Source organism: Ursus americanus, chromosome 26 (genome assembly GCF_024610735.1).
Source record: "Ursus americanus isolate L20-20 chromosome 26, mUrsAme1.1.p, whole genome shotgun sequence".
NCBI classification, from domain to species: Eukaryota; Metazoa; Chordata; class Mammalia; order Carnivora; family Ursidae; genus Ursus; species Ursus americanus.
Genome location: NC_142152.1, coordinates 18,810,748 through 18,823,191, shown reverse-complemented (window position 1 = coordinate 18,823,191; position 12,444 = coordinate 18,810,748). Strand labels below are relative to the sequence as shown.

Sequence of the window (12,444 nt, the reverse complement as noted above, 5' to 3'; positions counted from 1 at the left end):
ATCAGCAGAACGGAGGCAGTGAAGAAAAGTTAGAAACTGCTCAAAGATCCTCTAGTGGCGGACTGCCTCATCTGCATGTTAAGCGCCGCCTGGGGTTTGGGTAGCCTACCAGATTCAGCTGGGAGGGCCAGACTCCTGTCCCACCAGGTCAGTGACTTACCTTTGAAAGCAAGAGCGAAAATAACACACAGGAACTTGCTTTACATACTGAAAAACCTGCACTTCATGTGGGGGAAGACTTCTCCAGTTCTGCTTCTCAGGAGCTCCTTGGCCCGTGCACTGTTTGCCAAACTAAGGGCTGGCTCTGAAGAACTTTGGCAGCTAGGAAAGTCTCCAGTCGCCAAATTTTTTTAAAAAATTAATTTTGAGTGGGTTGTTATTTTTCTACTCTTTTTTTAAAAAAGATTTTTATTTATTCATTTACTTGAGATAGAGCACGAGTAGGGCGGGGGGAGGGCAGAGGGAGAGAGAGAAGCAGGCTCTCCGCGGAGCAGGGAGCCCCAAGGCGGGGCTGGGACCTGAGCCAAAGGCGGAAGCTTAACTGACCGAGCCACCCAGGCGCCCCTCCTGTCGCCAGATTCTTAACAGCTAAGAGGACTGCAGGACTGGAATTGAGTTTTATCAGTTTGTTGAGTAGTTTACTCTCAATTATCATAAGACATTTGGGAAAGTGTGCATCATGGTGTTTTGCTTGTGAATTACCTGTGTATAGCTTTATCTTCCACACCATCCCCACATTTAAGGGGCCTGGAGTTTTACTAGCTGTGTGACCACAGCTTCGTTCCTTGTAGGTGTAAAAATAGCCAAATGAGATCATCGTTATTATACTGCATTGTCGAGTTTCTGTACTAGGCAAATGTTATGTCCCTCTCATCTGGGACATCTTTCTTCCCTCCCCTTCTTCATTAGTGGGGATGGGTTCCACCTAGTGGTGAATTTTTCATCAAACTTAACTTGAGGCCCTTTCCAAGACTGTATTTGATTTTAGATTCATGATTTTTTTTTCATATTTATTAGAGAAACCTGCAAGCTGTGTAAGCTCAATTCAAGCCCACAACACTTGTTAGCTACTGCCCCCCATGACCACCCTCAAGGACCTTCCCAACCAAGCCTTTTTACCTAGTTTCAAATGTTCTCAGGTCCTGCTCGTTATTAATCATGCAATTCCCTGTAGCTCTAATTAGTTTTGCACTGGTTCTGTGGGATATTTCAGTGTATTTTGTGCACAGAAACTAAAGAAGGTAAATAATAATAGTTCCTAATCCTTTCAAGACCCTTATGAGAAAATTAAGGCCAGGAGGGAGAGGTGAACTGATTTGCTGAAAATCAAACAACTAGAAGTAATGGGATTTATTTATTTTTAAAGATTTTATTTATTTATTTGTCAGAGAGAGAGAGAGAGAGAACGCACAAGTAGGGGGAGCAGCAGGCATAGGGAGAAGCAGGCTCCCTGCTGAGCAAGGAGCCCAATACAGGACTTGATCCCAGGACCCAAGGACCCCAGGATCATGACTTGAGCTGAAGGCAGATGCTTAACCAACTGAGCCACCCAAGTGTCCTGAAATACTGGGATTTATATCTTTGCAATCAGATTCCAGTCTGTGCTCTGAACCATTATGCTTTAATTGTTCTTACATGATATGTCCTATGTTAAAGATTTGTAAAACAGATACTCATACTGTTGATGAATGCATAAACTGGTATGACCTTTTCAGAGCAATCTGGTTAAAAATGTTTAAAAGTTGTATTCCCTTTGACTCACAATTCCACTTCTAGGAATTTCTCCTAAGTAAGTATTCATGAATGTATGTATATATTGGCTATAAAGATGCTTATCATATTGTTGTTTTAATAGAGGAAAAGTTAGAAACAAACTAGCAATATAAATTTGGTTTAATCAATTGTGATGCAGTCATATAAACAAGAGATGTAGCCATTAAAGATGTTATAGCGAATATGATGGGGAAACTTGCATGACACTGAAAGCAGGTAGAGATCTGTATAACCTTAAAAAATATGTATCAATACATTAAAAAAAAAAGATCAGTCAACAGTTATTCAAACTATTGTTTCTTAGGCTTTGGGGTATTTTGGGTAGTTTTAATTTTCTTCTTTATCCAGAATTTCTATCCGAAATAACATGTTGGGATGCCTGGGTGGCTCTGTTGGTTGAGAATCTGACTCTTGCTCTCAGCTCAGGTCTTTTTTTTTTTTTTTAAAGATTTTATTTATTCATTTGACAGAGAGTGACAGCCAGTGAGAGAGGGAACACAAGCAGGAGGAGTGGGAGAGAAAGAAGCAGGCTCCCAGCGGAAGAGCCTGACGTGGGGCTCGATCCCAGAACTCCAGGGTCACGCCCTGAGCCGAAGGCAGATGCTTAACAATTGAGCCACCCAGGCGCCCCTCAGCTCAGGTCTTGATCTTAGGGTCGCCTTGGACTCCACGCTGGGCATGGAGCCTACTTAGAAAAACAAAAAACAGAGAGAGAGAAAAGAAAAAGAAATAACATGGCTTTCATAATTAAATATGGTTTTTAAAAATGTATAATAAAAATATTATACAAACATAAAATTTATCATTTTAACCATTTTTAAGTGTATAGTTAAGTCCACTCACAGTATTGTGCAACTATCCATCTCCAGAACTCTCATCGCCCAAGCTGAAAACCCCTGCAGCCCCTGGAAACCACTATTTTACTTTCTGTCTCTAGGAATTTGACTATTCGAGGTACCTCATATAAGTAGGATCATACAGCATTTGTCCTTATGTGTCTTATTTCAGTTAGCATGTCTTCCACGTCCATCCATATATGTAGCATGTATCAGAATTTCCCTCCTTTTTAAGCCTCAATAGTTTACTGTATGTATGCAATACATTTTATCCATTCATCTATTGATGGGTTTTGGGTTGTTTCCACATTGACCACTGTGAATGCACTGCTATGAACATGGGTGTACAAATGCCTGTTTAAGAGCCCCTGCTTTCAGTTCTTTTGGGTATATACTCATAAGTAGTAGAATTGCTAGATCACATGTAATTCTGTTGAATTTTTAAGTTTTTCAGTCTTTTCATCTCATACTATGCCTTTTTACCCTTTTGTAAGGGTCCCAGGGTCTTTTTATTTTTTTTTAAAGGTTTTATTTAAGGGTCCCAGGGTCTGAGCACAGCTTGAGCGCAGGCACTAAAGTGAGTGCTTAAGTTGGTCAGCAAGATACGGTGACCACCTGAACAGCCCGAGGCCAACAAGACAGACAGAATCTCATGCCCAGAAATCCTTCCTGCTGTCAGGACAAATTGTTTTCATAAGCGAACTCCTGAAGACCAGTATTCTGGAGGCCGGGATTTTACTAGTAGAAATATGAAATTTGAAGAGTCCCTTTGTAAAAACAGTGTCACCAGCTGATCATCTAGCCAGGATTTGGGGAGCAGGAGAGATGGAATTGAACTGTGTGATCAAAGGAGATTAAGTGGAGGTGGAGCTGAAAGGGGATTGGAAAAGATCCCAAAGACAGACCCATTCTACTTTACTATTTGTTCTATTAGCCTAGTAATCTGAAGCATGCCAGAGCTGGGTGTTCGTGTGTTCCCTGCTTTGCCTCTTTCACAGCAGGACTTATGAACGCTTGTGGGGGAAAAATATGGAGCTGCACAGACTTAGAGGTTTATTTTCAAAGGATGACCAAGAAGTCCATTGTGCCATCAATCAATAAATAACAATGCAGTTTCCCAAAGTTGTTTTCAAAAGGAAATTAAATAAATAGCTGAGGATACCAATGATTGAACCTGCAAATTCTTTTTTTTTTTTTTTAAGATTTTATTTATTTATTCGACAGACAGACAGCCAGTGAGAGAGGGAACACAAGCAGAGGGAGTGGGAGAGGAAGAAGCAGGCTCACAGCAGAGGAGCCTGACGTGGGGCTCGATCCCATAACACCGGGATCACGCCCTGAGCCGAAGGCAGACGCTTAACCGCTGTGCCACCCAGGTGCCCCGAACCCGCAAATTCTGTCAGTAGACCCACGGAATTCTAAAGAGGAGGTTGCCTGGTAACTAATATAAACAGCTTTGGAACCTAAGAAACGAAGGGAGGTTTAGGATGCAGAACCTTGCTTCCCCTTGAAGACTGGGTTGCGGGAGTCCATCCTGAAGGTAATTTCAAGACGCTGCTACTTTACCAGTGTCTGAAAAGAGCTTTTAGCATCAGCTGAATGATGAGAGGAAGTCTGAAGTAGTTGAAAAGATTTTGGATTTGGATTAGGTGTCAAAAGGGTCAGGATTGCTTCAGGGATTAACCAGTACTGTGATCTTCATAGTGTCTCTTCTCTCTGGGCCTCAGTTTTGAAATCTGTAAGATAAAAGAGAACAGAATCATGTTTATGGCAGAGTTTCCGTAGTAATCTCAGGGGACAGTAGTAGATCTGTGTGAGTGCATGGGAAGGGCAGGAATTAGAAAGTAGAGGGGGAAAATGAAGGAACTTTCTGATGAGAAAGAGGCAGCAGGGGCAGAGGTCTGAAACAAGCCAGGTTAAGAGGCTGTGTTCCCTGATCCTGCTCTCCCCACCACCAAGCTTCCTTCATTCCCCCCACAGATACCTATTGGGGCTGTGACTTCTCTGAATTTAATGTGTATAAACACCTGTGAGAGCTGGTTGAAATGCAAATTTCTAGGCTTCACTTGCGGTCGACTGAATCAATACTCTGGGACGTAGGACACAGGATTCTGCATTTTAACAAGCTCCTCAAGAAGGTCCTTAACCATTAATACTGTCCTGGAAGCTGACTGTCCCCTCTTGGGCCCTACATTAAAACTTCAGACTGTGGGTGGAGGTGAGAGTCTATTACTTTTTAAAAGCTCTCAGAAATACTGTGCTTATTATGAAGTTTATTGCTTTTTAGCCTCCTGTGGTGGTTTCTGCTGCTTTAATAACAAGGAAAAAGCAAGGCATTACTCTTTTTAGCAGGAATTATTCAGCCCCCTTCAATTATTTCTGCAGAATAAAGGTTCCAGACCAGGGGATGAGTGCAGGGGACTGGGAAGGTGAACCGAAAGGTGGTACTAAATTTGGAACCTTTGAGATATCACTCATTGGAATCTGGATTCTTCTATTAGGTTTTATTTGGAGGCATATGGCCTAACCCTTCCAACCTGACTCCTGCTTGTCTAGCCAGGTTCCTAGAGGTGCAGTGGTAATGCTGGTGATTGCTGTTTACCAGATTACCTGACCTGCAGTTATGCCAGGTTTCACTGACTACAGGTTGCTGTGTATTCATTTTTTTTTTTGTATGTTTAAGATTTTATTTATTTATTTATTTGAGAGAGAATGAGCGGTGGGGGGTGGGGGGAGAGCAGAAGAGCAGAGTGAGAGGGAGAAGCAGACTCCCCGCTGAGCAGGGAGCCAGCCATGGGGCTCCATCCCAGGACCCCAGGATCATGACCTGAGCCCAAGGCAGGCACCCAACTGACTGAGCCACCCAGGCGCCCCTCAGTTTCTTATGCTGTGTGTACATAAAGGCACCTGGGACGTGCCACTCTGCTTTGGCACATTTTTAAAAAAATCATTTATTTTTAAGTTGGCTCTATGCCCAGCACAGAGCCCAACACAGGGCTTGAACTCACAACCCTGAGATCAAGACCTGAGCTGAGATCAAGAGTTGGACAGCTTAACCGACTGAGCCATCCAGGCACCCCCTGCTTTTGGTTCTTAAGGGGCCATTTGTTGGGAGAGGACCTTGCCTCAATGTTGGTCTAGGTAACATTAAAGTTTGGATAATATGGAGCCTCCAAACTCCATACATAGGTTTTTTTCTTCCCTCTCTATCCACCTTCTCTTTTAACTGACAAGGGCCCTAGTATTCCTAACCTGTTCTCTAAGTGCCCAGTGCACCATCTAACTGTGGGACCCCAGAGACTTACCTTTAGGGCCATAGTCCATGCTCTAAATCAGTGATAATTCTTCACAGTTATGTAATACTATGAAGCTTGCAAAAAATCTTTCATACATGTTCCCTAATTTTGAGCTTCATATCAACAATAAATTAGAACAGATATCAAACTCTATTTTCAGACTGGCACACCGAGGCAAACCAGGTGGGCTGGGAAGTGCAGAACCTGGCCTTACACTTGTTTTCTGACCCTAAGTCCATCTAGGACAAGCCTCTTTTTTTTTTTTTTAAAGATTTTATTTATTTGACAGAGACATAGCGAGAGAGGGAACACAAGCAGGGGGAGTGGGAGAGGGAGAAGCAGGCTTCCCACTGAGCAGGGAGCCCGATGTGGGGCTCAATCCCAGGACCCCGGGATCATGACCCGAGCCGAAGGCAGACGCCTAACAACTGAGCCACCCAGGCGCCCCAAGGATAAGCCTCTTTTGACCAAACCCTTTAACATTTTGTCCTGTCCTCATTCCTTTTCAAAACACATGAGGAGTTCCCCACTTTTCAACAAGCCATCATACTAGATGAGAATAACTATACCTTGATGATTTATAATAACTGATAATGCTAATATGGTATTCTTTCTGGGATGCTGGGATTGTAACCAAAAATTCTGTATGCCACCTGCTAAAGGGTATATATATGTGGGACACCCCAAATCATTCTGTATAGTCGCCTTGGGGTGAAACCAGTCCTCATCTGTTTTTCAAGTGTTTAGGATCAAAATGGCCCCTGCCTTAGAAGCAAGAATTGACGCACTGATATGTTAAGAATGATAAAAATGTGGGGCGCTTGGGTGGTTCAGTTGGTTAAGTGTCTGCCTTCAGCTCAGGTCATGACCCCAGAGTCCTGGCATCAAGCCCTGGATCAGGCTCCTTGCTCAGCAGGGAGCCTGCTTCTCCCTCCCCCTCTCCCTGCCACTACCCCTGCTTGTGCTCTCTCTCTCTGTCAAATAAATAAATAAAATCTTTAAAAAAGACGATAAAATGTTCTAGGTAATACACGAGGCATGAGCACATGAATATTGTTTACATCTAATCATTCTTCTTCAACCAGTGAGAGTAGGCACTGTTTCAGAAAATTATCACCTGTGACCACCTTCTACCCTTGCCATAACTTTTTTTAGTCTAACTTTTAAAATACTCCATGCCCTTATGGCCATGGTGCCTTCATAGTTATGAATAGATTGAACAACTAAATTATCTTCTGTGCAAAAATTCCTGATATCATACTAATCATGTATGAGTTAATTTGAGTGAGGTTATCAGTTCTGGCCTAGTACATCTAGATAAAAGCAGGCTCATAACAAAAAGAAATATACCCACAGGTCAGATTTAATAGACAGAAGAAAGTGGACCAAATCGAGTCCTAAAGAGAGAAGGTACTGGAAAGCCAGTGTGGCACAGAGATTAAACGCTCTGGAGTTGCAATCTGGCAGCAAAGTTTAAAACTTGGCTCTTCTACTTACGGCCTGTGTGACCTGAAGCAATTCATTTACCCATTCGGAGCCTCCGCTTCTTTCCATACACATTAAAAACCATAGTATCTTCCCGTGTAAAGCCCTTGACAAAGTGCAGGCATACCACATTTTATTGTGCTTCACTTTACTGCACTTCACAGATACTCCGTTTTTGAGAGATTGAAGGTTTGTGGCAACCCTGTGTCAAGCCAGCCTATCGGTGCCATTTTCCCAACAGCATTTGCTCACTTTGTGTCTCCGTGTCACATTTTGGTAATTCTCGCTCTCTTTCAGACTTTCTCATTATCACCGTATTTGTCATGGTGATCTCTGATCACAGCTCACTGAAAGCTCAGATGATGGTTAACATTTTTTAGCAATATTTTTATTTTTATTTTTATTTCTTTAAAAGATTTTATTTATTTATTTGACAGAGATAGAGACAGCCAGCGAGAGAGGGAACACAAGCAGGGGGAATGGGAGAGGAAGAAGCAGGCTCATAGCGGAGGAGCCTGATGTGGGGCTCGATCCCATAACGCTGAGATCACGCCCTGAGCCGAAGGCAGATGCTTAACCGCTGTGCCACCCAGGCGCCCCTTTAGCAATATTTTTAAATTAAGGTATGTATGTTGGTTTTTAGACATAATGCTATCGCACATTCTGTCAACTACAATACAGTGTAAAAATTTTTACATGTACTGGGAAACTAAAAAATTCATTTGACTCACTTTATTATGATATTCATTTTATTACAGTGGTCTGGAACCAAACCCACAATATCTCTGAGGTATGTCTATACTTCATAATTGTCAATTATCATTATTAGACCAAGGAAGAACTTCAAAAGGAAAATTATTTTAAAAAGCACTAAATGTAGGGGCATTGGGTGGCTCAGTCGGTTAAGCATCTGACTCTTGGTTTCAGCTCAGGTCATGATCTCAGGGTCTTGGGATGGAGCCCTATGTCAGGCTCCACACTTGGAGAGGAGTCTGCTGGAGATTGTCTCTCCCTTTCTGTCTCCCTCCACCCCTCCCCCTGCTTGCATGCACACACTCTCTCTTTAAAATAAAATAAATCTTTAAAAAAAAAAAAAAAGCATTAAATGCAGGCATTTGTTCTCTACAGTATTTTCCATGCTAGCTAAAACCTGGAAACAGCTTGCCCAATAATTAAGGAAAAGGTGATTTACCTACTTGGTAAAATATTCTGTAGCTGTTAAACACTTTAACAATGAAGACTGTGTAGCAATATGGAAAGGTACTGGGTGATTTTTAAAGACAGCAGAGACAGAAGACATGGTCCTTGGGCAATATAATTAGAGAGCCAAATAACTAACAACGCGAGGTGCCATAGGACTGAGAGTTGAAAGTACTGGTACGCAGTCACGATTGCACACCTGAAACTAATTTAACACTGTATGTTAACTATACTGGAATTAAAAAAACAAACAAACTGGTACAGACGAGGAGTGATTTATAAATTTGTGTGGGACATGGAGGCCTGGATAGGTCAAGAAAGTTCTGGAGAAGGTAGGAACTGACCTAGGCCTGGAAGAATGGATAGAATTTGTCAAGTATGGAGCAAAGGCTACTGCAAGTAGAGGGCACAGAAGGAAGCTCCACTGTGTAGAGGGAGGAATAGGCAGAGATGAGTTCAGAGACTTGAGAGGTTATGAGCAGAGAATGTCATAAACTGGGATCACACTCATGCAGAACCCTGAATGCCAGGCTGAGTTGTCTGAACTTTACACTATAAACCCTTTAAACACGCAGAAAGCAACATTTGAGGAAAAATTAGAGCAAGGATACGGCTGAAAAGCAGTAATGTAATCCCTCATAAGAAGAGGAGGGGTTGAGCTTTGGGGACAAACGGGAGAATTGGAAGCAAGGGGCTGATACAAGGAATATTTAGAATGTTGCACCACTTCTTTCTTTTGTTCTTCTAACTCGTGTGCCTTCTCCCCACGCCCCTGCCCCCCACTCCCCCATCTGTCTTCCCATTTCTTTCCTTTCTGTACTGCTACAGGCTACCGATTTCTACTGACTTAGAGCTCTCACCAGTTCCTTCCATTCCCTCAACAGATACCTGGTCATGCCTCCAAGCCCTGTACCTGGACCAGGCAGTGTGGAAGGAAGCTTTTGCTGGGAAACAATGACCAGAACCCAACAGGGAAAGACTCTTCTTTCCCACCATTTCCATCAGTCACTCCCCCCACGGCTGGGATGGGGCATGAATTTTCCCCACCCAAAACCAGGAAATGAGGAGCGTGCCTCCTTGTCCAGTGTACCTCCAGTCTTCCACTTTAGCCCACATCGCTGTGCACACCTCAAGAACCAATATTTGCAAAAGGCCGCTACAAACCTTACCTTCTCTCAGGAGGTGGTATGGCAGCGAGGGCTTCCCAGCGTCCCTTACAGCCAGTACAACTTCGACCATCTCTACAATGTAGACCACATCATCCAGCCTCCCCAGATCAGCAGGGCCCGATGTGAGAAACCCACTGGCTTCAAGTTCTTGCGTTCTTCAGGTCCCGCGGCAAGGGTCACCTCCCAGGCTGTGAAGACAGAAAGGTCTGCCAATCTTAAGAAGCAGCTGAAGGAATCAAAGCCAGCAAGTGTGGTCCAGGAAAAATCTTGCCCTCTCATCCCTCATTCCCGCAGGGATCCAGACATGCTGGGTCTGTCACTTTCTCCAGATGTGAACCTGGAGGAGAGGGAAGCCTGGCTGCCACCTCCTGAGAAGGAGGCCAGAGCCTGGGAAGCCATCGTGCTGGAAAAGCTGAACAAGCGCACCGCCCGATGGATCCAGAGCAAACGGCCCCTGAGGCCTGGGGTCCCCCCCAGCAAGTGGCAGGGCTTCTTGCGCCAGCAGTATGACTGGAGCCACATCCGGGATGAGCTTACTTCCACCAGTGACCTGGAGCTACTGAAACGGCTGGAGGAAGAAGAAACAGCAGAATTTGAGGATGAAAGTGTTATCCTGCCACCCCAGGAGAGACAGAAGCCGGAGCTGCTGCTTCCTGTTTATTATAGGTACACTGGCTGGGGCCTCAGGCACACTGTGAGAATCCTTGGGTCCCCTTTCAGGACTCCTGGGTTGTTTCACATTCCTTATTTCAGAACACACTGTCCCACCCACCTCTAGTGTTCTCCACTGCCAGCTTGTTCCCTACGATCTCCTTAAAGTAAGGTGCTCAACCAGGTACTTCTGACATCCTGAGTTGAATAATTCTTTGTTGGGGGGGCTGTCTTGTACCTTGTAGGATGTTTAGCAGCACCCCACTGGATGCCAGCAGCATTCTCCAGTTGTGACAACCAAAGATGTCTTCAGACATTGACACATTCCCTTTAAGGGACCAAAATCACTCCTGGTCGAGAACCACTGCCTTTAAAGGGATCAGTTCTTTTTTTTTTTTTTAAGATTTTATTTATTTATTTGACAGAGATAGAGACAGCCAGCGAGAGAGGGAACACAAGCGGGGGGAGTGGGAGAGGAAGAAGCAGGCTCCCAGCGGAGGAGCCCGATGTGGGGCTCGATCCCATAACGCCAGGATCACGCCCTGAGCCGAAGGCAGACGCTTAACCGCTGTGCCACCCAGGCGCCCCTAAAGGGATCAGTTCTTGGCCTTTCCTAGCAGACTGAGCTATTTTGCTACCTAGGTGCTCTCAGAAATGTATTCATATTGAGAGTGAGAAGGCAGAGACCTCAAGGCTCTGAGGTTCGGTTCTGTCTCACTTTGAATAAGGAGGCAACGTGTCAGTGACTCAGAAACTGACTGGCAGCCAGACAGAGAACTAAACAACGTGAGGGCTGATTACCGCGTATTTCTTGGAGTGCTTCCTTCTCATTTGTAGCTAGAGGGAAGACCAGAGCTATTATAATATCTGATTCCCAAAAGTAAACTAAAAGTTAAGTGGATCCATTTATTGGACAAACATAAACTGCCTTCCTCCTCCTTGCCAGGTGCTCTGCAAAGTGCTGGGAATACAATGTAAACGAGAGACATGGACCCTTTAAGGAGCTTATGATCTATTCAATGGGGTTGACAGACATTAAATAACCACACACATGATAAAGTGAAGTGATGTAGGAATTGGTTCCCTTCCCCTCAAGTCCATGCAACCTCTAAGGGAATCATATTAAAAAAAGGTACTGCTGGGGGGGGGCACCTGGGTGGCTCAGTCTTTAAACGTTTGCCTTTGGCTCAGGGCGGGATCCCAGAGTCCTGGGATCAAGCCCCACATCGGGCTCCCTGCTCCACTGGGAGCCTACTTCCTCTCCCACTCCCCCTGCTTGTGTTCCCTCTCTTGCTGGCTGTCTCTCTCTGTCAAATGCATAAATAAAATCTTAAAAAAAAAACTTCCTAAGCTATTAAAAAAAAAAAGTGACTGTACTGTTGGGAGCCTGACCACTCTACCATGCTGCCCAGTGGCTGCAGGAGTGGCTCCTCTGGAAGAAGGTGGCTGCAGAGAGGCCCTTCTGGCGGGTCTGAATGTTCATTTGGCACTTTGGTAGCAAGGCCAATAGTTAAACATAGGTGGTTTCCAGATGCTCATATGGGTCTGAAGGAAGGCCAGAGGTCCATGTCCTACTTCCTATCTTTCACTTTTCCCCCTCTCCCTCCTGCTAAGATTGCCCAATTACCTGCCACAAGTGCAGACAGCTGAAACAATGCCTGGCAACAATGAGACTGCCGAGGATATCAAAGGAAAGAAGAACCTCTGTCAGCCCCCAAAGCAGAGCCACTTCCGGCAGGTGAATCCTCAAGCTGGAAAGTTTGCTTACTCCACAGACAACATCTTCGAACAGGAGATATACTTTGGTAATAGAGCTGGGGTGCTGTGCTGGGGGCTGAGGCGGACATGGAGCAGGGAGGTGGAAGGCAGCCGGGGAATGAAATAGTCACGGGTGTGGATAAGTGGCCCTAGATGACCAAGGGGTTCCGGGCAACATCCCCTTGTGACTAGCTCAGGGAGGTTCTTTTGGCAGGGGGCAGGCAGGTATCTGGTGGGGAGGAATCTGTTCTCCCTCCCCCTTGCTCTATCCCTTTA

General features: G+C 44.6%; 2 protein-coding genes across 4 annotated transcripts in view; one reads left to right on the top strand and one right to left on the bottom strand.

Moving 5' to 3' along the window:
- The first annotated feature begins 24 nt into the window (after positions 1 to 24).
- HEATR4 (HEAT repeat containing 4) overlaps positions 25 to 12,444 on the top strand; it is a 48,987-nt gene continuing 36,567 nt past the window's right edge. For both annotated transcript variants that reach the window (XM_087856116.1, XM_045807859.2), the window contains exons 1-3: positions 25 to 147; positions 9,475 to 10,425; positions 12,025 to 12,215. In XM_087856116.1, the coding sequence (XP_087712242.1) occupies positions 9,485 to 10,425; positions 12,025 to 12,215 (1,132 nt within the window). In that variant the 5' untranslated portion in view covers positions 25 to 147; positions 9,475 to 9,484. The remainder of the gene's footprint in view (positions 148 to 9,474; positions 10,426 to 12,024; positions 12,216 to 12,444) is intronic.
- The window catches only part of RIOX1 (ribosomal oxygenase 1), a 31,849-nt gene continuing 23,233 nt past the window's right edge, over positions 3,829 to 12,444 (bottom strand). The window contains exons 1-3 of one of the 2 annotated variants that reach the window (XR_015721815.1): positions 10,297 to 10,311; positions 9,760 to 9,947; positions 3,829 to 4,345 (exon numbers count right to left, since the gene is read on the bottom strand). The gene's annotated coding sequence lies outside the window, so the exon portion shown is untranslated. Of the gene's footprint in view, positions 4,346 to 9,759; positions 9,948 to 10,296; positions 10,312 to 12,444 lie in introns of those variants that run through there. The other variant, XM_087856117.1, reaches the window with a different exon arrangement.